The sequence below is a fragment of the Mus caroli genome, chromosome 15 (assembly GCF_900094665.2).
Source record: "Mus caroli chromosome 15, CAROLI_EIJ_v1.1, whole genome shotgun sequence".
NCBI lineage: Eukaryota > Metazoa > Chordata > Mammalia > Rodentia > Muridae > Mus > Mus caroli.
The window spans coordinates 28,475,583-28,503,023 of NC_034584.1; the positions used below are offsets into that span (position 1 = coordinate 28,475,583).

The following is a 27,441-nucleotide window of genomic DNA, read 5'->3' on the forward strand; positions in this document are numbered from 1 at the left end:
AGTTCGAGGCCAGCCTGGCCTACAAAGTGAGTTCCAGGACAGCCAGGGCTATACAGAGAAACCTTGTCTCGAAAAAAAACCAAAAAAAAAAAAAAAAAAAAAAGTATGCATTTACTTATGATGTTAACTCTCAAAATCCTGATACAATGATTGAAAAAAAGCAGAAACACTTGGACTTTATGTATAATTTCCTCTTAGTTTGGTGCATCTTGCAAGTAAATTTATAGCTTAACAAAAAATACAATTTGAAAATATCCCAAGCCCTTGCCATGATAAATGTTGAGATCATTGCACTATTTAGAAGTCTCTTTAGATAGGGGAATCCCTCAGGATAGCACCTTAGGATATTCTGCTGTGTTTAGCTCTGTCAAAGTTACATGAGACAAGATACTAATCATGTGTGAATATGTGTTTAGATCTTTTGTGTATGTATAGAACTTTGGTTCACAATATATAATCCTCTCCTCAAACTGAGTCCATCTTTCTTCTTTTACTGTATTTGTGTGACAGAAATATAACAGGACAGACTCCTGTCTGAGCTATCTTGTAAAATCCCAAGGGCATTTCACTGCAACAGCATTTTCTAACATTATCAGATATAGAGCATATGTCTCTGGCCAATCCCATTTGATGTATGCCTGTGACTCAGAAGATCAGAGAAATAATTGGAAAAGAAGGGAGCTGTGTGTCTCCAAATGTTATTGTCACCTGTGTTACTGCCTTAGTAGTTGCAATCTAAGACTGCAAGGACAGACAGCTGAGCTGAAAGCTGGGCAGTGAGCTCAGAATCACAAAAGGGAAAAAGAAAAATCTGTACCTGCCAAAATCGAACCGGTACTCACTCTGCTTTGGAGGTGGTTGTAATGTAGAGATGTCCCTGGTGGCTAGTTCAGCCTGCCAGAGTGGAGTGCCACAGCAGAGAAAAGCAAATAAGAATGAGAAGCAAGAAGCATGACTCAGAAGCAGCACGAAGCTCTGGAACCACACACAGTAAGCTGATTGGCTTCCAGAGAATCTGTGAGGAAGGCTTTGGCTACCCATGTTATTTTTATCTTCTCATCTTTGCGGTAATTATCTTAATGTAGTACAGTGTGATACCCTCTATTTAAAGATGCTTTTCTGAATCACCAGTCCAAGAATGGAGCGAATGAAGAGGAAGAATGAATATTCACTTATATACAAAGCTGCTACCTTCATGTCATGAAAATATACTTAATGCCTAATTATCCCGACTTTCCTATTGTACAAAAATGTTGAAAATACAAATATAATTTCTTAGCTAATTATTTCATTATATGGAAGTGGCACTTGTAAAGCAATAAATTGACAGTGTCTTTGTGAGAGCCAGCTATTCTGGCCCTTAATGCTGAAATTTTCAAATAAAATAAACTGCATTTTTCTCATGACTATTCTGATTTGTGGAAAATGCCCTTTATATTTATGCATATATTATGCATACCTTTTAGAAGATATTTTATCATTCAAATAAGATAACGACATTTACCTGAGTAAATTATTACAGACAGGGATCCAAGAGATACCATGAGGTATCCACCAGCATCTCCAATGAGCAGATCTGTACCTCTTTCTTACACATGATTCTGGGTTCCTTTATAAATGGTCATCTTACTTCTATTTAAATGAATTATATTTTATATATTTCAATTATATATTCAAAGCTTGCTGCTCTCCTAAAGGACCAGAGTTTGGTTCCTAGCATCCACACCCACTGCCTGACACCTTTTCTGGTTTCCACAGGCATTCATACAGGTGACATATACACACAGGCACACATATATGACCATGAATTTAAAAATAAAAATAAATCTTTTAAAACCATACTTATCTTGAAATGCTGAGGGAGCTATGGACAGATTATCTGGATTCAGGTAGGTACACTTGGCTTGCTATAAAAGAGAGGGTTTGGCCCCTCCTCGCTCTCTTTGCTTCTCTGACTCTTCTCTTCCTTACCCCCTTTTCCCTCTCTCCTCTTCCTCTTCTTCCCTCTCTACATGTGTTCTTGGCAGGTCTCTGTTTATCTTTCCTCTCCTCTCCTCTCCTCTTCACTTTTCTTCTTCTCCTCTCTCTCTTCCTTCCTCCCTTCCTCCGCCTCTAGCTCTATTCTACACTATACCCATGGTATTGTTGGTATCTCAGGGGAAGGGATGCTTCAGCCTGAGCTTACAAAGTCATCCCTTCCACTTCACCATACCACACTATACAAAACATCCTTGTCTTTTATAAAACACAACAAGGAGACCTCTCTGAAGGCCTATTTGAGGGCACTAGTCTTTATTACCATTGGACAATCAAGAGTCTCTACCAAAGAGCAATTGCTTCCAATTGCTCTCCCTCATGTAGAAAGAACTATCTTCGGTATATATGAAGACTTTATGAAAAATTTTAATGACTTATTAAAAACTCAGGCTTAAAATTCAATGATTGCTGTTGACAGAAGTACAAAGAATTTAAGTGAGGATGCAATGAATTCCCCTAGTGAGAAACCTTGTACATCAACAGGCAGTGTAAGGATCAACTCACAGCACAGTTTGTTTCCTTATCTGGAATTTGGCAAAATCCTGTGGAATACAAGATACATTCCCATTTACAAAATGTTAAAATTGGTGGAAAATATGGATCTTATAATCAAAGCACTGTGGGGCATATTTATTGAGTTTTGTAGTAGTTTTGTAATGAAAGATACAAACTATCAGAAAAATAATACTTCTTCTTTCCTTTTCTTTTTTTTTTTTAAGAAAAGCATTTAAGTAGCCTCTTTTTACCCCAGTTTCCTGAAGATAATCTAGTTTCAACGCATCATCTTGTCATAATTGTTTCCTTTCCCTCTCAAAGGTATCCTTCCTGGGATATGACTTAACATTCTAGTTATGAGTCACTCTTCCGTATAGTAATCATAAGTCTCAATAGAACAAAATGAGCATATGATGTACCTTTGAATATATGCAAAATAGTCTCAGATTCTTCAGAGAAATTGCTCCTTTGCTAAAGATGGCATGAGCCTAAGAAAGATCAAGTAATTCACAAGCTCTTTCATCAATTATAGAAGGAAAACAAGATCCCAATTCACAGTGTTCAGTACAGAATAACCCTACTGAATAAAACAAGAATAAAAATAACAACAGTTAATCCTTATTATTAATAAAACTCCCATTCAACAATCAGAGAACTATGTCCACTGCATGTGCCCTGAACCACTTTGGTAGTGAACATATAAAATAATAAGCACAATGCTACAAGGACAAGAACATTGTTAAAAATGTTACCTAATTTTTAAGTGGAATTTATAGCCATTGTATGTGTGACACTTAAACTTTATTAAATAATTCTAACTATGATTAAACTGTTGCCATAAATTCAATGTGATAAACATGTAAGTTTATTTTTGCAGCATACCTAAGATGTCATGAAAATATCTGTGGTATCTGTAGCTGACAAAGTGACAGGTTCTCTGTGGTTTGTTGCTAACCTCCATAATCTAAGAAAATTCTAAGAGCCCATTAATTTGAGGGGGTAGGTGTCCCTTGCATTACTTGGAGGGAAGAAAAAGGGAAAATGATGTTATTATGTTGTAATCTCAACAAATTACATTAAATAAGTCTAATTCCTATTGCACTTTAGGAAAAATAAGTATGTAAGCATTTCCTTTTCAAGTTCCCAGACCTGCTCCAGATCTATGAATTCCCAAGCACAGCCCAGTTTAAGAATTTCTGCCTTATTAGAGGCCCATTGGACTTACAAACTTTATATGCCCCAGTACAGGGGAACGCCAGAGCCAAAAAGTGGGAGTGGGTGGGTAGAGGAGGGGGGGGGAGTGTATTGGGGACTTTTTGGATAGCATTGGAAATGTAAATGAGGAAAATACCTAATAAAAAATTCAAAAAAAAATTAAAAAAAAAGAATTTCTGCCTTAATATACCTGCAAGATAACTATGAATAATCTGACCCTCCCCCTCATTTTACAAGTAAACCAAGGCTAGAGTAGCTAAATAACTTGCCTCTTGTTTTTTCATTCCGTGGCCAAAAATCACATCAAATATCATTAGAACCTGCAAATCTTCAAGGGTAGCACTTGGTGCTGGTTAGCAGTCACAAGGGACATATGAATTGCAGTATCCACTCTATTCTCAGGCCAACCACCTCTTAGAGGGATTACTCACACACCTAGCCTAGTTATTTGTAGTATTCAAACACCAGGGACACTGGATGAAGGGAACAGAAATGCAAGAAGGACCAGAGCAGAGTAGGGGCTAGACTGGTCCTTTAGTTTTCCTCACCTTGGGCTTTTCTTCCTCTAGACCCCCAAGTTCTCCTCAGGTGGCTTCTCAGAGCAGCCATTATTTCTAGCACATTTGAAGCTATTTTCTACCTCAGCTACTTGCTCTTCCTCCCTTCTGATGATTGCTGTTTCTGTTTATTACTCTTCTCAGAGAAGGGAAATTGTTTCTCCTTAACCCCCTTAGCTCATTGCAAACACCTATTTGGATCTCTCCCTATAATCTCTATAATTTCTTAGCCTCCTTTTATCTAAAATATACCTATTAAGTTAACTTAACTCTTTTCGAAGTCAAATTGCCTCATCTGTTTATTATTTTCTTTCATTTTGCCTGACTACTTTAAAACTCAGGAAGTATGAAAAGCAATTGTTAAAGCTCTCGGTGGTCCCAGGATGCAGTTATTGGTTCCTGTAATTGAATCTTGCTGATTATACCGAGTGTTATTAGCCTCATTTTGTACCAACTTTAACATAACAAACTATAAGGTTTTAAAAAATGTGTTTTTAATATGTTTAAATAGCACTTAAGACTTCACACAGCAGTTGCTTACTGCCATGCCCTCCTGTGAGTGAAAGCCATTTCATTTCATTAAACCCAACACAAGGTGGGGTTCATCTGAGGTGGTGAAATAAAGACAGGATCTGCCAAGGATATGCTTGATCCAGATTTCACCTAAGAAGGAGAAAGTAATTGCCGCTCAGTCTCCGAGTAAGGTTACCTTATCATTCCCTTATTAAAAAGACCTTACAAATTTTACTTGTGTTTCGATAACTTCTAATCATTTTAAAGGCAACCTCATGCCAAATACCTTCCATAAAATATTTTTACATAATTTATTTCAAAATATATTAATTTTTATTCTAATAAAATATTAATTCCTTCTCATGTGATAACAAGTGCCCTTCATGTGCCTTTGGCTAGTTTTCCACAAAGTACCATCTTCAAAATCTCTAACAAGGTTGTTAGTAGCATCTCAGACTTCTCAGGACATTTTCATCAGCTACAGAGATCCTCATGTTGGCATTTGTAGATGACTTATCTCCCATAATTTTCCTTTCTTTTTGTTTTATTTTTAAATTTATTTTTGTGTAACTCATAAAAACATGTAGTCATACTTACAAAGGGAGTAACATGAATGCATTGATACATGGGTGAGAAGCATAATATTTAGATATGGTTAAAGTCCTACCTTCTCAAACACATCATTTTTTTTTTAGTGTAAGAAGCTTCAAATTCCTTTCTTGTGCTCTTCAAGAAGACATAGAACGTGCCTGATAACACAACTGCCTGTAACAGTAGCTTCCCAGGACTTCTTGCCTCTAGCTAACTTGTGAGCACCCACTAGTCACCCTTCCCATTGTGTGCTTTCTCCTCAACCCTCCCAAACTATAGAAATTACATTTTGCTCTCAACAGACCATGCTACCAGCCCCCACCCAGAGTATATTGGATCTGCAGATGAAAACACAGATGCACACAGTTGTTCAATTTCAACTTGCCTTATTGGCTCAACTGCTGGATGCCTCCAATCTACCTCAAGCAGCATTCGCTGCCCAGTACTCCCAAATTAGCACCCTAAATCTGCACTCAATTTCAGTTGCTCAGCCACCTTTCCCAGCTCAACACCCCCAACCTCCCATCTGTAGAAGCAGCTTGTGGTTCCTCTGTGAAAGATCTCACATGACTGGTTGACTTTTCCACCTCCAAAGCAAGGAGAAAACTCTCTCTCTCCCTCTTCTTGCATCTGCTCCCTTGCCTGCAGAAATCCCGCAGTCCTGTCTATTCCTCTGTCCAGCAATAGGTCAATGGCATTTTTACTGATAGATCAAGAACGAATTGAGGAACGGACCTTAGCATCAGAACCATCCCTACAGAGGGATCAAGGTGGAAATGATCTGGACACTACCTCAGCACTCCTATAGGACAGTGATGTTAGTCAGGGTTGCTGAAGTTCAGGTGGATATTGAAAGTAGAGCAATAGAATCGGTGATAGATTCCATTTTGAAGGTAGTGTCAAGAATGGTTGTCAACATTTCCAGACTCAATGACCTCAGTGCTTTTGCTGTTTACTATGCCATTTCTCCTTAGAGGTAAGGAGATCAACTCAGAAAGAAGCAATATAATGACAGATGGGAAGAGAAAAGGCTTGTGTTGGGGCTAGGAGCCAAGGAAAGTACTGAAAGCATCTCGGGGGTAGAAAATGAAGAAAATTGCTCAGATCCTCCAGATGGAGCTCATCAGCAGTACCTGCATCTTGACTTCAGCTTTGCGAGATTCTCTTCATAACAAAAGGAATATTTTGTTGTTGTTGCTGTTGTTGTTGCAGGTTGCTAGACTATAGTGATTTATTAAAGCAGCATATGAAACTGATACGTGTACAGGTATAATAATCTGAATGTGAAATTCAGGAGAGAAATTTCATCACAAAATAGAATCCCTTAAAAAGGTTGCAATTCCCAGCAGAGTAAGCATGAACTGAGCAGAGTCAAGGTGCTTTTATATTGTTTCTGACCATACAATACCCAAGGGCAGATTGTCCTTGGTAAAAGAAAAATGGAGAAAGAGCATCCAGTAAGACACAAAGAGAGCTGACAGTTTTAGATCCCAGAAACTGAGGGAAAACAATATTTCCAGGCAGAGGCAAAGTGCCAAGTGTAGTTCAATTGGCATTTGTTACTTTATGGTCACTTTTGATCTCAGACCTGGAATGTTTTGTAATTGTCTATAAAATACTGGGAAGGACAGTTGATATTTGTGGGCAGCCTACCTGTAGAGTATATTTGCCTTATGCTTTTAAACTTTATATACCTTGCTCCTCTCTTGTAAACTGACATATCTCAAGAGCAGTATTTGGATGCAGAAATCAATGCCACTTCATTCATTTCTTCCTTTGTTGTGTATTTCAAGGTTCCTCTTGTCTAGGACCTAGGGATACACTGTAAACAAACATAACACAAACAAACAAACAAACATAATTCTCAACTCACCAGAACTTCCAGAATAGTGGCTTTTTCTTGGGACTAGTATCACGTTGTCCACAAAGTTTGACCCAGGCTTTCCATCTGCTTTTGGAACATGGTCTGAGAATTCATCACATGTGAGGTAACCAGCCAGGGTCTTCTGGTGAGCTCTGGTCCCCTGCAAAGATATCCAGGTCTTTGTAAATGACCCACTTCACAGACCACCAGAATAATTTACTGTTAAAACTAAGATATCCCTGCAAGAGAAATGGGGCCCTTATTAATAATAATACTGAGATAAGCAAGAAAACTAAGTCTGCCCAGGGCTAATAGGGATGCTTGGCCTCCCATTCCTCAGCTTCTTCTTAATATATATTAAATAGACATATATTTTCTCCTTGAATAAACATATATAGTAAAATAAAACTTAATATTTTGTCTTTCACTTTAATTGATGATCAACGTTTAGGAAAAAAAAGTTTTAAAATTCAAGGTTTCTGCACCTTTTAACAATGTCCCTGAAGACTTTAATTATTTTATCTAGTATCCATCATTATAAATAGCCTCAAAATAAATCCCCATAAAAAATGAATCCTGGAAAAAAATCACTGCTGAGTTTTTCTTTTCCTACTTCTAAGAATTAAGCCTAGAGCCTTGGTCAGTGGGACAAGACCTCTACACAGAGCTTGATATTCGGCCCTCTTTGAACTTTTAGAAATGTATTCTCATTTTTATTGATGGATACATACACACATTCTGCAGATGTACTCACAGAAGCCAGATGAGGGAATTAGATTCCTGGAGCTAGAGGCACAGGTAGCTGTGGAATGTCCTTGGGTTCTTGTATCTAAATTCTGATCCTCTGGAGGAGCATCCAATGCTTTTAACCTCTAAGCTAACTCTCCATGCCCTACCCTCAAGTCTTACTGAGGCAAGGACTCACTCAGTTGCCCAAGCTGACCTTGAACTTGCAGTCCTCCTCTTGGAACCTCCTAAGTGGCTCCTAAGATTAGAAAGGCGCACAAGAAGCTCCAGCAGCATCTATTTCAAGGAACTAGAAGTTGGCTTTCTTTTGCAAGATAATGAAAGCTCAGTAGGGCATCACTCTAGCCTCCCACTTACATCAGCAGCCACAGATAGCACAGTGTCCTCCTGTCTAAACTTCCCCAGTTTCACCTTTCCCCTGCAGTATTTATTGAGCTTCTCATACATGCTGCTGTTATGCTGGGGATGCAGCAGAGATACACACAGCTTTGCCACTTGTCTCTTCTAGGCTCTTGAGCATTTTCTGGCTCTTAATGTGGCCTTAGGCACTTTACTTACAGGAGACCTTGAATTTTTATAGGAGCAAAAGGAAAAAACACAAATGTAATGAAGTACAACAAGCCAGCATATTAGATTGGGCTGTGGTGTGCTTGTAGCTAAAGGCTCAGAGATTACTTAGGGAACTGAGAGCCCTGATGCTCTCCTGCTTCCATTCAGAAGTAATTTTTAAGCTATATTTCATATCTTTATTAATAGTAGTAAAGGTATTTGAACAAATAAAGCATATGAGGATGTTGTCAAAACCACGAAGTGCACAAGTGCTGTCAATTTTCCATGAAAAAGAAAAGTCATGAGTTAAGTTGGAGTGGCTTTGGACTAGGCTGATTCTTGAGTTCAAATTAGTCTATTTTCTTTGCAAGACAAGAAAATTATGACTATTATTGATGGCTATTCTTTGTTGTTAACTTGACCACATCTGGAATTAACTAAAACCCAAATGTGATCAGAAACACATGTGAGTTATTTTTTCTTAATAAAATCATTTGGTGTTGGAAGGCCCCTTTCTAATACAGATCTTTGAGGTAGAAGATGCTAAAACTTCAATCCAAATCTTTTGAAGTGGGAAGATCCACCTTTAATCTGAACCACACCTTCTGATGGCAGCCTATAATAAAAAGGACATGGAATAAGGAAGCTCTTTTTGTCTGTTTTCTCTTACCCTATCTTCATTGGCATTGGAGCTTACTTCTTTAGGATTCCAGTGTGTGTGTGTGTATATATCTATATATATATTTATAAAGACCAATTGGGACATCCAGCCTCATGGACTGAACACTGAATTCTTAGATTTTCCATTCATAGGCAGTCATTGCTGAGTTAGTTGGATTATGGCCTATAAGCCGCTCTAATAAATTCCCATTATGTATAATATATATAATATATCATATATAATTTCCCTTATATATTCATATGTATGCATATTTATACACATAGGTATCTATCTATAAGTACATAGATAGATGATAGATAGATAGATAGATAGATAGATAGATAGATAGATAGATAGATAGACAGACATTCGTTCTGATCAGTTCTCTTCCTGTAGATAACTTTGATTAATACAATTTCTTTTAAATGACATGTCTGGTCATAAGAAAATAGTCAGAAGTAATCTTAGAAACATTTAAAGAAGCTGAAGTCAGTTTCCCAACCAAGAACAGGGCAAGAGAAGTTGATCTGATACGTGGCACACCCTCATCATCAACCACAAAACCATGTCTTTTTCTTCTCTTATAAGGTCCTTGTGTTAAAGGAAGTGAATCAAAGGAAAACAGTTGTAATCTTTGAACCTGAAGAAGGAGTAGAGTTAGTAGGGATGAGTAGAGACTAACAGTGTAATGAGATAGGAAGGGATTGAGAGGGATAGAGGATGAGAAAGCTGGCCTTAGCCACTGTATGGAACATTTCTGTAGCTGCAGATAGAGATGAATATGAAGCCAGGGACATGAAGTACTGGGCCAATGTATGTCATAGAGGGAATCAAAATACCACGGTGGGATCTTGAGTCCCATGACTTTCACCAGCTATGTTGCTACATCAGTAATAATACTATATGCTGAGGCAGAAACCATTAATGTAAAATATAACCCCTTTTAAGCCTATTTATCAAATATCCTAGGATATTTCCTTTTTAAATACCAGAATTAATAGAATTCTATTTCCTATATAATTAAAATATATCTTTTAGCTGATGCTCATATACTTACTTTTAGCCTGCAGACTCATTATGGTTGCCATAGTGACATTTATGGGGCAATCATATGTCTTAATACATTTAGGGGCTATCAGTGGACTTTGACTAACAAAGGGGGAGAAATTCACAGAAACCCAAAGTACTTCAAAAATGGGACAAGGATTGTCCCACAGTAGAATGCCTCTGAGCACACTTACTGAGTGACAGGTATGGGCTTCAGGGAGCTGTTCATTCTGCTCCTATCTCCAGCATAATGGGGGAGTCGGGGCTAAACTGAAATAGGTGCCTGCAATTTTAGTACTAATGTAACTTACCCAAAGCTGCTCATTTCCTTAAACTTCAGGTAGTTTAGTTGTAAAGTGAAAATAACCTGTGACACTTGGCCTTGTCATTAATCTTTTTCTAACTCTTCCCTGGGTACCCACAGCTGCTCAACACCAAATGCTGGAGTCCGTAAAAGAACACAGCGTTTAAGTTCCAGGATAGACCTGACCAGAAAGCAAAGTCTGTCCTTGCTGTCCTACAGTAAGAGATGTTTCTCTACCCACCATGCATGCAGGACTGGGTGTTGATCGGAGCTCTGTAGGAAGCCGATGCCTGACTTTCTGGAACCCCACTCTCTGGTGCAGCTGCAGATGAATGCAGCCTCCCAGCGCACATGAGATGGTCTGCTTTTGAAATTTTCCTTGAGATTACCACCTGACTAAACAGCGTTGCCACTAACATCTGTGAAAGTTGTGCTGGGGCCAACTGCCCCATGTCAGTACAGTTATCTATATTCTTTGAAGATAAAAGTGAGGAGGCTATACTATTAATTCAAGTAATTAAGAGACTCCTTTTCATTTGGAGATTTTAGTGTAACTTTAAATAAAAACCAAAGATATGTTGAGAAACCTGAGAAAATGGGCATATTTTCTTATAATTTTCTTGTGAATTATTTTCTCTATGCTATGAGAAAGTTAAGTTATAAAACAAAAATGAAGCTAATTTTATGGAGAAAAGGATAAGTTTTGGAGCACAGGTCTATTTTTTTTTAAGAATTGCCTGGAACTTTATAAAAGCAAAGAATACACACCTCATTCTTGTGCTTATGCTATAAAACAAGCAATTTAAAACATTCAATATGTATTTTCAGCAGTTTCCTTCTTTTAAATCTTGCATGGCCACCAAAGAATGCTAATGGTTACCAAATTGCTCTTGGCTGAGTTGCTTAATCCTTAAGAAAAAGGGGAAGAAAAAAAAAAACAGAAAAGGAATAGTGGGGGAAAGACATGTTGCAGGATGTGATTGTAGCATATGATAGCTGTGAACCCTGACCCTGAGCATATGGTGACTGATCTGAGAACTTCAGCTAAGGGGTCACAGAAGCATTCCTCTGCTTTGGGTTATTATGGACATTACAGTATAATGAGCGATTGCTCTCATGGCTCCTAATAGACAGCTTATTAAGAGGGCAGTGTGAGTTACAGATCATATCCTAACTTATCCTTGAGTTCTTTAGACTTTTCCTCTGGATGTCCCAGTTTATTTCAATCAGAGTTGGTCATCTCAGCAACCAAGCATTTTGTCTCTTTTCACTATGCTCTGTAAACAAGTGTCAGATATCTCGCCCCATGCACTGTGAAGGGTGCAAGTCCATAGAGCATGGCTTTGTTTCCTGTCACTGGCAATGATTAGCCTTCCCCACCTACAACAAGCTGCTCATGATAAAGAATATGCATGTGTGATAACACATTCCTGAGTGACAGTAGTTCGTTCCAGTTGATTTTAGCAGTGGTGTCCCAGCATCTTCCCTGGCCGCCCAGACTAAGATGAATTTATAATAGGAGAAAAGGTGGTGTGATGTATGGTGGATGGCTTGTTTTCTTCTCCTTTATAGGAAACATATGGCAGTGTTTATATAGAAGTAGAAAACAATAGCATACTGCTATCAAGTTAGCAATGCTAATGGAACCATACATGATTGGAAATCAAGCATCTCTCTACTATGCCAGGATTCTGGTTTGTTGATATCTGTACACATCCTGTTTTATTTGGCTTGAAAGGAAGTTTTATTATTTTAGGCTTTGATTCCTAATTGGAAGGAAATTGTGTAACAAGATGTTTTTATTTGCATTTTCACTCCTCTCAGTGCCTAATTAAATTACTTTATTAGCAGAGATAATAAATTCTGAGTAGACTTTGGATTATGATCATGAAAAAGTTAAAATCTATTCATTTTCAAAAGTGCATTCTTTGTATTTCTGACTTAGAAGTAAATATTTGTGACTGGGAAATTAGAAGTGTCCTTCTGGAGATGGGACACAAAGTCATAAAATACCGAAGTGGCCTATATCCACACCACACACTTTTCTCCCTGGCTAGATAACTTTGAGCAAGCTTGATAACTTGACTCAGCCTCAGTTCTTTTATGCACTTGTATAAAAACTGTACTAGCTTAGCAGGCCATGGGATGAGATGCAAAGCACTTCACACATGCCTGGTATGAAAGAAGTGCTGCAGATCCACTGCCTGTCATCATAATCAGCAAACAGGATACTTTTTGTATCCCTGGCACCATCCTGAGACACTGGACACTAAAGAGACATGCCAGTAAAACCAGTGATGCTGCTGCTTATCAAATGTTCCTTGTGTCTGAGCCTGAACTACAGGTTCTCCAAATTCCATAAGCTGGATATGGTTATCATCCCCATTTCACTGAAGCATAAACTGAGAGTTTAGCTCAAATGCAAAGGCACATAGCTAAAGATTGATAAGCATAAAATCAGACATGGGATCAAATCAGACTGGATAATTCCGAAGCCTGTGCTCTTCGGCTCTCCTGCTCACAGCCAGTGGTACTTCTGGAAGCTCCATTATTTACACCGTTTTGAGTACCCATCAATATCCCACGTCATTGAGCAATGACACTCCAAATTTCAAAGTCCTTGTCTCTGAGATTTCCCTTCTTTTGCAATTCAAAAAACAAAAAGGACTTAAGAGATGTGTTAGAAGCCCTGGTAAGTTAGTCAGGGAACCATTCTTACTATCACTTAAAACAGGCTATAAGTTCACACTCAAACTTAAGTAAAGGCACTTGTCACATTCTACTGACAGAAAAGGCAAGGCTCAAGTTGTGTTAACATGAAGAGAGACAGAGTGGGTAGTCATTCTGCTTGGTAGTCAGGAGTGCCAGTTGCTGTACAGGGAATGAAATATAATGTTTCCAAAGTCATATCTATCTCACCAAGCTTCTCTTTAGTGCCAGGTGTGGCCTTGCATAGTCAAGAGCACTTCGCCTGCCTTTCTTGTTGGAAACATAGGATCTGTCTACAATTTGGCACTTTCACATACAAGATTGCCCAATTCTGTGTTCATTTACAAGATATATTATAATTTTACTTTTCTCCTTCCTGCAGTGTTTGGGGTAGAGGTAGAGCAGAGAAAAAGATTAGGACTGCCAAATTACATGTTCACCTGCTGACCTTGCAGCAATATACAGTTAGATGAGCCCTTACTATACATCATAAATGTAAATCTGTTGCACATTAGTATTTCAAATGATGGTACTATAAGGCAGTAGCTACATCTGAGAGCAAAGATAGCTGCATTTATTATAAGCACCTTGGAACTTTCATTGAAAATTAAATGAAGACACAACTATGACTAGGATCCTGGCTTACTAAACTTATTTTTTAAAAGTTTATTACTGATTTGTGAATTTTGTACAATGTGTTTTGGTCATAGTCACTTCTCCCTCAACACTTCTCAGATACATCCCTCTCAACTTGTCTTTTGTTTTTCTCCATTAAGACTAATTTGTGCTGCCCTTATATCTTGAATATGTAGCCTTCCACTGGAACATGATGACCTTACCAGGGACTATCCTATTATAAAAACTGACTATTTCTCTTCCAACACCTAACAGTTGCCAGTCACTCCAAGGCTAGGATAGAATCTTGTGCCCAACACCATTATATATAGTGGGATTTGGTCTGACTTGGGCTTGCATAGGTCTTCTACATGCTGTCACAACTGCTATGAGTTCATATGTGCCCTGCTGTGTCCAGAGGACACTGTTTCCTAGTAGTCACCTGCCACAGACCCTCTGGGTCCCTGTGTCTGCGTGGAACGGGGTCTCTCGACGCGGTGGGCAAAACATGGATGAACGACAAACAGACACACACACAGGAGAGTTCGTGTGGAATCTGAGTGTAATTTTCAAATCGAGCATTAGACGTTTTATGCAGAGGACAATAAAGAAGTTGGGTGACATATTCGCAAGGTATAATTGAGGTAACCGAAATCTTACATAAAACAGAGGAATGCAAACACAAAGGGTCTAACGGGAACCACCTGGGATAGAATTCATTGATAACAGCTGGGATCAACAAGGGCTTCACCTAAGATTCACTAATCTTAGAAGCCAGGGTCAAGGGCTTCGTGCCCTTGCCATAGTTCCTATTTTAGTCTCTTGTATAGTCCACCTTCCCCTTAGGCCATTGTAAATACGTGTGTATGGGTGTAACTCTGTTACAGTTCTAAGTATCTATTCTGGTTTCTCCTTTGGTCTGAAACTTCCTTCTTCCTTAGTGATGGTAAATTCCTGTGAAGGGCAGTGACCTAATTTTTACTCAAAGAGATAGTGTAATACCAGGGGCAGTACTAAATTCCAAGCCCAAGGTCTTGCTAAGGACGAACTAGGATTGTTGGAACACGCTTTAGCTATGTCAGAATTCAATCTTAGAAGGCACTTATGATAGAAAAATATTGAAAGAGAGCACGTGGATCCATACACTAGACTAACACGGGAATGGAAAATTAATGTATGGGTAGGGAATGCTAGACTCCAGGAGGAGAGCTTCCTTGAAACTCTTTTGCCTCATGAGTAACTTTTAAGCCTCTCGGCTTGTCCAGTTGACTCGACCGGAGAGCATAGCAGTCACCCACCACATCTGACTCTTATAGTTTTTCTGCCTACAGCAATTACTCCTGAGTTTTGGAAGCATGAGATGTGGTATATTTGATCTAGAACTGAGAAATCTGCAGTCTTTCTGTCCCTCACCTGTCATTGCTCTCTGTAACACTCACCATCTAACACAAATAGAAGGATGAGGAGTGAAATGTGCATTAATCTATGGACATAATAATAAGTTATTAGAAGTCAGTCTAATACCATGTCCACTTAGCAAAACAATAGTACCAGATTCTCCCCTAGTAGGTACAAGGTATTTGGCCATGGGTTTGTGGCCTGATAATGAAGTATGGGTTCCATCTCCTGGGGCAGAACTGAAACCAGCACGTGGTTGGTTATTCTCATGATATTGTGCTACTATTGTCCAAGTGGGCCTTGTCTTGCTAGAGCAGCAAGACATTTGGACATTTAGCTCACAGGGTACACAGTTGGGTAAGAATAGTGATTACCTTTCTCTTCCTGCAGAGTACACAGTGCATTCTAGTACAGAAATGCCTTAAGCTAAGTGCTTCAAAAACTATTATTGCTAGGAAAAATAATTGAGCAATTTTATTACATTTGCTCCATTATATTTTTTTTTTGTAACTTTTCAAGTCAACTCTTAGGTTTGGTGAATCTCAGGATAGGAAATTATACACCTTAGCACCACCAGGAAATACACAGAGTAGATATGGATCAGGGTAGAGTGATATAATTTTGACAGCAATCTGTAAGAAGGTGATTTATTTAATAGCATAGAAGCAGCAAATGGGAATCAAACATTTATCTCTTTTTCAATTTTATTTAGGCAAATGTTTCCAAGTACAGTTTGGTGATGGAGTCTGACTCAGGAACCTTCTTACCCACTGGACTGCAGTTCACTGGCAGTGACAAGGCCAGGGCTATCATGAAGGAAGTCATGAATCTTCTGCAACCCCTCAATGTCACCAAGGTCTTTAGTAATGGAGAAGGAACTGATATTAACTTCTGGATCCAAGCTGGAGTGCCTGGTAAGACCAAAAGTGAAGGAGATGTTCCAGTATGATGTCACCAATTTAAAATAACATCTCTATTTAGGTGTCCCAGTGGTCACTGGCATAGACGTCCTATCCTTTTATCAGTAAGGTATATTCTAATTACTTTCACAGTTGGAAATATGGTACTCATTTCGCATGCGTTTATCCTCTGTGCTTCACTCTCTGAGATCTGCAGTGAATGATCCTAGAATTCAGCCTACACATCTGCTCTTTGAATTTGATTTGTTTTTAAAGATATGTGTTTTGTAATTTCACCACCAAATTTTGAGAAATGAAGTAGAAAGCAGTCACTGCTGCCAATACCCCTGGGGATCTTCACTTACTCTAATATTGCTATACCCAGACATTGTTGTATCTAAACTTCACAATAAGAGATTCTTTCTTTGAATTTGGAATTTTTCCTTAAAATTGTTTTTTTTTTTTCCCTTGATGCTTCTGTTAAATGATTTGACACAAAACTAACAAGATATCTCTGTGGAAAAAGTCACCTCCCATCAAGTCTTAACACATGAGTTTAATCCTCAGGACCCACATGGAAGGAGAGAACCAACTCTCATAAGTTGTCCTCTGACCTCAACATGAAAAATGTTCACATGCAAGACTACACACACACACACACAAACACATGCTCTACACATACATACATGCTCCACACACATACATATAAACCTCACACACCTACACACCACATACACACATACACATCCCACATATATATACACACAACCTCATACACACATACACATACCACACACACACACACACACACATATACCACACACATGCACATACATAAACATAAGTATATACACACACAATCATATACACCCTCCCCCACACACACCACATACACATATGCACACATATACACACTCCCTAGAGAACAAAGATATGTATAAACTGACTTGCCCTGATTGGTGATTTGTGGTGTGAATCCCCTGAAGAGAAGACCTAAGCCCTTGAGGACAGAGATCAAATTACAAAATGCAAGTATACCTAAGAGTTTATGGGAACAGAACATAAGAACTTTTTTCCATTAATTTGTGCTGCTTCACAACTTTACCCAAGAGCTACCATCTTAAGAGTTGTTGGTATTATTAATGAATCTACATTGTTCCTCCAATGCCATTATATTTATAATCAAAATGACTATCTACAGATTCTCCTGCATATTGTTCTGCATTTGAGTTATACAAATGGGAAGCCTAGCCTTTGAGCTACTTAACCACTTCTGAAACTTTCATATGTATAGGAACTGAAAACAGGCTCTCCAGGTCCATTTCTGCCACTTTTGTTTCCTGCTCAAAAAACAGATCTCACCAACAGCTGCATAGATTTTAATTGTAAAGAAAGCCCATTCTTGAGATATTGAGGGCTTCAAAGCCATAGTAAATATCCATAGCTAAAAGTTAAAATGTCTTTCCTTTATTTTAGTGGGAGACTTGAATTCTCTCCATTTGTACTATGGATACTTAAACAAAAACTTGAAATTCTCTGAAATCCATATTTCCACTAAGAATGGTGCACAATGCCTGGACATATCCAAACCATTATGATATGATCTGGATACCAAGTATAAGGACAAAAGCTTGTACTGAGTGGAACAGGATCATTTGATCATATTTTCCATTTCCTTAGTGAGCCTTCAACTGAGAACCACCAACGCAGCTGCTGTGAATAAAATGTTAGTAGCTCAGGGTGAAACAGACTGGAGACTGACCAGGAGTGGCCAAAGCAGAGGAGGAACTAAAATCCACAGCAGAACTGAGACAAAAAAATTTACACCAACCCCCCTACCCACCAGTTGTGTTAGAATGTTTGATCATGAAAGCCCCTTGCTTTATTTCTTCACATGTTTATGTTCCATAGGCATTGATCTGTATGAAATGAACAGGTAGATTAATTACCTTCATAGGACAGAATGAGATACCATCCCTCTGGGCCTCAGCAGATTCAGGCTTGATTTTTCACATAAGAGAGTGGAATGAGGAATGTAAGCCTGCTTTGGTTGCTGAATTAGTTAAGCTACACTTTATTGATCTTCCACCATTTATGAGACTCCCACTCAAGCTTCTTTTAAAATACTGCCTTTAATCTGAAACCATCCTTTGGAAGCTAGTACAATTACCCTTATTTTAAAGATGGAGAAATAGACTCAGAGAGATGACTTACAGAATTCAAAATTACCCTGAGATCAGATCATTTTGGTGGTAAGGCTGATGGTATTTCCCTCCACACCATGTAGCAACACAGAGAAGTCTGGAATGTTGATGGTCTTCCCAGACCATCTAAAATGTTTATCTTATTCAGCTTTTGCTTATGCAAAAGATTCCAGCCCAATGCTCCTTGGAATCATTTACCACTGGGACAAAGGAGTTTGTTATTGTAAATAACTACATATTGCTCTTCACTTTCTTTGTTCTACTCCTTCCTCCTCTAGGTCAGCAGGTTTTCTCTAGAGTCAGTGTTTCATTTTAGATGACTATAAATGTTTCCCTGTGCATGTATGTATGTGTTCCTCTGTGTATACGTGTGCATGTGCTTTTGTATGTGTGTATTTGTGTGTGTGTGTGTACATACATTTACCCAGGTACTCATCTGAATATCAGAGGAGAACTTGCTGAGAATTGGTTCTCTCCTTCCACTATATAAGTACCAGAGACTGGACTCAGGTCATCAAACTTGGCAGTAGGTGCTTTTATCCACTGAGCCATCTTCCCACCCCTAAGCTATCTTTTGTTTTTTCTACATTTGGTTATTCCTGGAAGAAACAGTAGGACTGCTCATGCTGTAACACTCAAAATATTGAAAAGTTCCAGAACTTCAGAAAACGGCAATCATTATAACTGATCTGAAGGAAAATAGAGTATACATTATGCTGATTTAATTAAAAAACTATTTAAATGATGCTTTGTATTACTTCACATCTAGCTCTATTTTGTTCTTTTTCTCTCATTTCTTTGGAATAAACACTTATTGGCCTCTTGCTATGTTCTAAATCTGTTAAAGGGCCATAGTCTGAAGTGACTTCTTAATGACTGAGCCTCCGTTTTTCTTAACTGTTTCACATGTGACTAATAGAAACAAATAGTTATTGAGGACTCAAATAGAATTAAAATTCTGTATGATTTCCACTAATTATTGAAGAAAAGTAAGTCAGTTTATGGAAATGTCATCTTTGAGAAAGTGGGAAGTCTATAGATTGAAATCTTTAATGGATAATAATCCAACTGACAATGAACTAAGTAACAAAAAGAGAGGCTTTCAAAATAAATTTAATATAAAGTATCTTCGATGCCCTTTCCACTCAAGCTCAACCCCAAGCCACCCCCTGTCTCCTTTAACATGGCTACTCTTCCCTCCCCTTTTGGCATAGTCTGTGTTCATTCATTTTCATGAATCTATCCAGAGGCCACAGCAGTTTGTGGTGCTCTGATTTTCCACAGCACTTAGGTACAGCCTTGGTCTCAGGTTATCAGGAGTTTGGCGGTACCCTACCTCCTATGGCCATTGACCCTTTCATTGACTCACTCATTCCCAGGACTCCATCAGCCACATTGACCTACATTGTGAATTCCCTACCCCCTAATCACTCACTTCATTGCAAACCTTCTATGTTGAAATCTACCTAACAAATGGGATGCTTTTACCTAGAAAATAAAACAGAAGATCCAAGTCAGAAGGCAGTAAGGACATTTTTTACAAAGAAACCCAGAGCTTTTGGTTATTCCCCCCACCCCACCTTTGCAGTACTAGAGATAAAACACAAGGCCTTATACAAGTCATACAAGTGCTTCTTCACCATTGAAATTAGTCCCCAGCCCAACTCACTGTTCAGTTTAGTTTTCCAGTCACACCAAGCATCTTACAAGTTTCATCCCATACTCCTGGGCATGCTGTGATTGTTAAAAGCAGCATATTTTCTACATTATATGGTCATGAAAGAGAGAATGTGTATAATTTATATCCCTTTCTCAAAGTGAGTAACTCTTTCAAGAATTAATAAGACAGACTTTCTTTCATTCCACTGGTGAAAAATTGTGATTACTGTCTTTGCCTAAATTGTATAATACTAACACATCATATTAGAAATACCATAATTGGTGAATATTGATCAAATATCACTTCCTAGAATAAGTGGAATCCTTTCCAGTATCCACTGAAAAATGCATTGCTTCCTGACATATGAGGAAAATATTTAAGGTGAGGATGTCCATTGAGTAAAGAGTTAAAAGTAGTTGTGATATCTGATCATCTTCTCCTGACATGAAATCCTTCAGTGTTTCTCCAGTCTCCAGCTGTTATACATAACTAAAGTGTCTACTTAGTCAGGAATGTGAAGCCATTCATGTTCCACCCCATGCCTTGTGTGGCTCTTCTCTTGTTTTCTGTGTGTCTCCTAGTTGTCCAACAAACTGGAATTCCTGGAACAACCTTCTGCTCCCACACTTCTGTGAATATGGTTCTTCCCTAGTCTCTTATCAACAGCTAACTGCATGGTTCAGTTTGTTATTTCACCCATTTTCAAGCTTTCTCTGACCTCCTGAAGCTTAAGCAGTTACCACTGGAGCTTGTTCACCAAACCAAGCTCAGCTCTCCTTGTGGTGCTTGCTCTGTTTTTACAAATCTGAGCCATTGAGAATGCTGCAGAATTTCTATGCCTGAAGATAAGTGTTTGTCCCTCCATAAAGTGTTCATAGGTCAAAGGCTGTATAAACAAGGTCAAACTTTGATGGAATAATATCTGGTCATCTCTAAATACAATACTATGAGAGAAGCTTATTAACTAGAGTGGGCTGCCCACCTCAGTGATCATATGATCCCATTACATGGGCCTTTCCCCATACCTATTGCATTATTTTCAATAATTCATTTGTTCTCTTCTTTCATTTTTGTTCAGACTCCACTGAGATACAACATATACATATTATTCAGGATTTTGCACTTTTCAGTCTTCCTTATTTCTGTTCAATGTTTCATATCAACAAAACTAACCAAAAACTTTCTATTTTGACATTTCCAAATGACTTTCTTCTGAAAGGCTCTAAGAAAGCAAAAGGCTCTAAGAAAACAGTCAGCAAGGACACAGGTAGATATGCTCATGTAAAGTAGGTTCAAGGATCTCCCTCTGGATCCAAAATACATATTTTCTCATGACGAAGTGTAATACAACACCTCAACATTTTTGTGCCCCTCACTGTCCCTAAATGGGAGATGTTTCTCCTGTGGTGAAGTCATTCTGTCCAGGAGTTTTCAAAGAAGTTAAGGCTCTGCATTGAGGAGTTCACACCTCTCTAAGAACATTATAAGGAAGCTCTCTAATTTGTGGCAGGAGTTCTCAGTCCCTTATGTAAAGAGCTGTGGAAATTATTCTGTAAGCACATCTTAAGTGTTTAGCATAATCCAGAGAATGTGTAGACCCTGATGATAGACAGCCATGTATGTTCTCTTGAAGACTGAACTAAAGAAGTAACAGTGAGAGGAAACAGACTGTTACAAAAAATAAACTAAGAATAATATATATACATAATATACATATATGTGTGTTCATATATATATATATATATATATATATATATGACATCAGTAAGTTTATTAACATAAGTTTAGTTAGTGTCTCCCTTTCCCCTTTTTAGCCTGGGTGAGTAAGAACTCTTGAATTACTATTACTTGACTTCTATCTTCTAAATGTACCCATTTAACACCCACGTCAATATCTCAAGTTGCTCATCAGGCTCAGAATCAATGAGCTTTTATACTCTTCTCCTTAAAGCAGATTTGCTTCAACTTCAGTAGAAGCCTCCTGGTCCCCAAGCCTCCCAGGCTGATTGCAAATTAGGTGAAGAGGGGCTGTTTACAGTATAGAAGTGGTTTAGTTTGTCACATCCTGACTTATGAAATATCGTCTAGTGTTGCCCAGAATAGTTATTAAAAGCTAAAATGCAAACTTTCACTTGGGAAGTTCATGTATTTTGTGTTTTGTCTCATTAACTAGACTGTGAGTCTTCTTTATAGTCCCACAAGGTCTAATATTACTTGGAACATAAACATTTAATGATTAGATGTATTGATCTGGAAATTAACAGGACACAAAAAAGTTAAGTAACAGTCAGATATTTTGTGCAACATTCCCGTAAGTAGCACATATGAAATGTGTTCCAGATTCCTATGATAGAGCACATGAAAATGCTACAAGATGAGACTGGGCATTAATGATGAAATTATATGACATTACAATAGACAGAGGTAGAAAAGGACATTCCTAGTGAGGAGATAGTAGAAACCTGGCATGTGTCCCTGTAGGCAGCAGTCAGGAGAAAGGCTTCTCTGGGCAGTTCATCTGGGAAGTTATAGGCTATATCAGGATTTTCCCTGCCCAGTGGATTTAATTATTAATACAGCAAGAAGCCTGTGATTGGACAGGGAAAAGGGAGGCAGCACTGAAGAGTGGCAGAGATGGAGACAGAGGAGAAGAAAGCAATATGGAGGATGAACAGAATTATCCAGATTCAGCAAGGCTTTAAATAGCCACAGGTAAATATATAGGGATAGAATAATTGGGGCAACTTGTCTAATCTAGGTGGGCAGCTTGTATCATTAAGCTCTGAAATTATTGTGTAGGCATCTTGTGAATTGAGAATTTATTGTTATATAAATCTGACTGGTTAATTATAAGCTTCAAGAGTTTTGATTTTATCAGGTTACTGGGTATTGTGATATCTAACTTGAGGAGGGCAGTCATTGCATGGGGCTGGAGTGGCAGCAACCCATCAAGGGAACTTAGCCGAGGCAGGTGGAGATGTCTCAGGAGCCCTAGACCAGAGAGTCTGCTGAGATGAGAACACCCAGATGGAGCCCTGTGGCCTGCTGGTGCCTGTCATAGTGCGAGAATTTAATGTTATTTTTAATATTTCCTACAACAATAGGCAGTAAGAGCAGTTGAAGTATCCAGGCAGATGTACAAGGGCCATATGTTTCAGGTTGAAAACTCTTACAGATGATGCCAAGAAGCCATAAGTCCTCAGCAGGAGAGTGCTTAGTGAGAAATTTTGTAAGTTTAGAAAGCTCATGCTAAAGATGCCCAGATCACACTCAATAGGAGGCATAGTGTAAGGATATGCAATGAAATGGGAACTTGAGGAAGAAGCAACAGGTTAGAACACTTGCTTTACATGTTATAGGATTGTTCTATATTGTGCATCAGAGTGTCTCATGAACACCATGTTCCATCTTCCATTAGAATCCATCTTCCATGGCTTCTAATAACATAGCCTGGAAAGGCTTTGCTTCCTTAGTTTTCCCTCTAATGGTCTCAAGGTTGGCTCTTCTGGAATCTCCCTTCTAATACATTTGACTCTCAATTTTTGTGTATTATTCTTGATGGCACAGGTGCTTCTTGACTTATAGTGGGATTATGTACCCAAAAAACCTCAATGTAAGGTGACAACATTGTGAGTCACAAATATACAATTCACCTTACCTGCCTATTAGACATCATGTCCTAGTAACATAGCAACAGAGCATACAATACTACTTCATGGACCATGTCCTCTTGTGACCTAGTGACAAAGTGGAACTATGGTTTCTTGATGCCTGGATACAATATCTCACGATGGTATATAGTGGTATATTGCTTGTGAGAAGTTCAAACTTCAAAGCATGGTTTCTCCAAAATGTCACTTTTTCACCATGGTAAGGTGGGAACTGCATTAAGTTAATACCTCATAAGCCTGGGTCTCTATATAATCACTGCATACAATAGGTAGCTATATTATGTATGAATTATGGGGAATATAAAAATAAGAAATGACCTTTTCTCTCCAGGGACTCACAGCTGAAAACCAACTGATTTGGTTTACATAATCATAAAAACTAGAAAAATGGCTTCATAATGGAACACTAAATAAAACTACATTTAAGTTTCTAAGAAAAAATGTCTGAAATGATCTAAAACCCAATAGAATTCATTTCTAGCCTTGTATTAAAGGAGTGAGGAAATGTAACTTCAATTTTATGCAATTTTTGTTATATCCTATGATTATAAATAATGCTACTCTTTATAAGAAAATGTTATTATAGGACTAGAGATGTAACTAAGTGCCATACTGTCAGTTTAATCTATGCACAGCCCTGGGTTCAGTCTATACCACTGTCAATTTGTTACCACAGAAAATGTCAAACAAATACAAAAATATAAAAATCACACAATGTGCCCTCCATGTGCCTATAAGTCAGCTTAGGAACAGTTTTACTCAGGGATAGTCTTACTTCACTTCAGCAACAACTAGACCTTTTATGCCAGATGAAAATCCCCAATATAGCATCAATTTATTTGTAAATAATTTATATCTCATAAATAAAGACTCGCATACACAACAATAGAACTATACCATTTTCCACTAAAATACTTTAGGACTACCTTGTTTACTGTCAGATTCTGTTATATAGCTAGTTTCTAGATGTTTCTAGTTAAATTCACTTTCAATAGAACTATTCTAGTTTGACCCAAACTTTCAATAAGGTTTATATAATACAAGTTGCTGACATGCCTGTGAAATCTCTTATAATTCATAGATTATATCTTTATCTTGTTTGTTTTTTGTTTTGTTTTTTTTTTTGCACTTTCAGGTGGCTTGTTCTGACTCAAGCCTAATTCTGAATGGTGAGATTAATGCAGAGATGCTTCTGCTTATTCACATTAGCAGGAACACACCTGATACCTTCTCGTTCCCTTCCACAATACAGATATATCTCTATCTATCTGTCTATCTATCTCTAATATATACAAATTCATATTATATATCAATATATAGATAGATAGACAGATACATGATATGTGGTATATATATATATGTGTATAAATTCATATCACATGTATAAATTCTCTTGTACATTTTTCTCTCATATATATTTATATCATAACATACATTTTATTGGAGCATAATCTTAATAATGTATTTTAGTTCTCATATTCTTTGTTAATGATTTGAAATATTCCTATAAAAAAATGGCCTTCTCCTGAGAGGCTTTGCCAGAGCCTGACATATACAGAGGTGGATGCTTGCAGCCAACCATTGACCCGATCACGGGGTCCGCAATGGAGGAGTTAGAGAAAGGACTGAAGGAGCTGTAGGGGTTTGCAACCCCATAGTAAGAACAACAATATCAACCAACCAGAGAGAGCTTCCAGGGTCTAAACCACCATCCAAGGAGTACACATGGAGGGACCCATGGCTTCAGCTGTATATGTAGCAGAGGATGGCCTTGTCAGACATCAATGGGAGAAGAGGCCATTAGTCCTGTGAAGATTTTATGCCCCAGTGAATGCTAGGGCAGGCAGGTGGGTGGGTGGGGCCACACCCTCATAGAAGCAGGAGAAGGGGGGATGGGATAGAGGAGTTCTGGCAGGGAAATCAGGAAAGAGGATAACATTTGAAATGTAAATAAATACAATAACCAATAAAAACCTTTTCCTTTAGTAACCCAGAGATGTATTTAGAAGAAAGGAAGGAAGGAAGGAAGGAAGGAAGGAAGGAAGGAAGGAAGGAAAGAAGGATCATTCACTCTTTCCTTTGTTTACATGTTTTAAAATCCATCATTTTGTTTCCTAGTGTCATCCATAGATGATAAATTCATTCATTTTGCATCATTATTAACTGATGAATTTCAAGACATTTGATATGTTTCATCTATTATGAATATATTTTTAATGATGCCTTAACTGTCCCATCTTTGGCCAGTGGAGGCCTCATTGAGTTCCTCCCAATTGGTTTTAGCATGAGCCTCACAGTTACTAGGAATATTCCAGGTTTATAATTTTACAAATGTTCCAGATCATCTTGTACATTTCTTGCCCAAGATAGAGAATCAGCCATTTCTTCAATGAGTTCAACTACTTTTACAAATTCATGGTATTTAGAGCCCCAGACTGTGCTTTTTATGTATTTGTTGCGAACAAACATGGCTGGTATCTCTAAGTCTTTTAGTAGCTAGACAATTGTTTTGTTCTCAAAAGAGAAATTCTATTAGTAATATGTCTTTCAATTTAAATTCAAGACTATAAGATTGTACTAACCCTTGCTGTTGTTCCATCTGGATTTTCTTTGTTGCCCCAAATCCTAACACTAAATTGAACACCATAATTAGTGCTTTTCCCAAAAGCACACATAACAGTCTCAGAGAAAGAGCAACAGAAACCACAGCATAACAGTTATGGAGGTCATCTGGGTCCTTTTGTCCTTTGGTATAGTTCTTCTACTAGAGATGTAAAAGTTTCTGTTAATCTGTGATGTTTAGTATTATGAATGTTATTTTTTCTTTTTATATCTGGAATTTCTGATTTCTTTAGTTAAGTGCCTTTTCATTTATAACATAGTGTAATGGTTTGTATATGCTCTGACCATGCACGGGTGGCACTATTAGGAGATGTGCCCTCCTTGGTCTTGCAAAGATCATATGCCCCAGTACAGGGGAATGCCAGGGCCAGGAAGCAGGAATGGGTGGGTTGGGAAGCAGGGTGGAGGAAAGGTATCGGAGACTTTTGGGATAGCATTTGGAATGTAAATGAAGAAAATATCTAATTAAAAAAAAAAAAGAGATGTGGCCTCATTGGAGTAGGTGTGTCACTGTGGGCATAGGCCTTATTACCCTTGTCTTAGGTGCCTGGAAGTCAGTCTTCCACTAGCAGCCTTCAGATGAAGATTAGACCGCTCAGTTCCTCTTGCACCATTCCTGCCTAGATGCAACCATGCTCTTCCCTTGATGATATTAGACTGAACCTCTGAATCTGTAAGCTAGCCCCAATTAAACCTTTTTTTTTTTTAAATAACTGTTGCCTTGGTCATGATGTCTGTTCACAGCAGCAAAACCCTAACTAAGGCAGAATTTGGTACCAGGGACTGGCATATTGCTTTGATAGGCCTGACCATGCTTTTGTTTGAAGGAATATGAATTTGGAGACATTGGAAACCAATGGAATGCTTTAAGGTGGGCTTAATGGGCTATCCAGGTAGGAATAGGGAAGAATTTGTTGCTGGGTATGATTTGAACTGTTTGGACCTGGTCCAAGAGGTTTTCATGAAGAAGAATTTCAGAATGTGGCCTAGAGACTGTTTTGTGGTATTTTGGTGAAGAATGTGGCTACTTTTTGTCCTTGGCTGAAGAGTCTACCTGAGGCTAAGGTAAAGAGACTCAGATTA

The 27,441-nt window shown here is 38.2% G+C and overlaps 1 protein-coding gene across 3 annotated transcripts in view; it reads left to right on the plus strand.

Moving 5' to 3' along the window:
* The window catches only part of Cpq (carboxypeptidase Q), a 455,565-nt gene that overhangs the window by 352,490 nt on the left and 75,634 nt on the right, over positions 1-27,441 (plus strand). For 2 of the 3 annotated variants that reach the window (XM_021183239.2, XM_021183241.2), the window contains one exon: positions 16,015-16,216. In XM_021183239.2, coding sequence (XP_021038898.1) covers positions 16,015-16,216 — 202 coding nt within the window. Of the gene's footprint in view, positions 1-16,014; positions 16,217-16,283; positions 16,587-27,441 lie in introns of those variants that run through there. The other variant, XM_029469722.1, reaches the window with a different exon arrangement.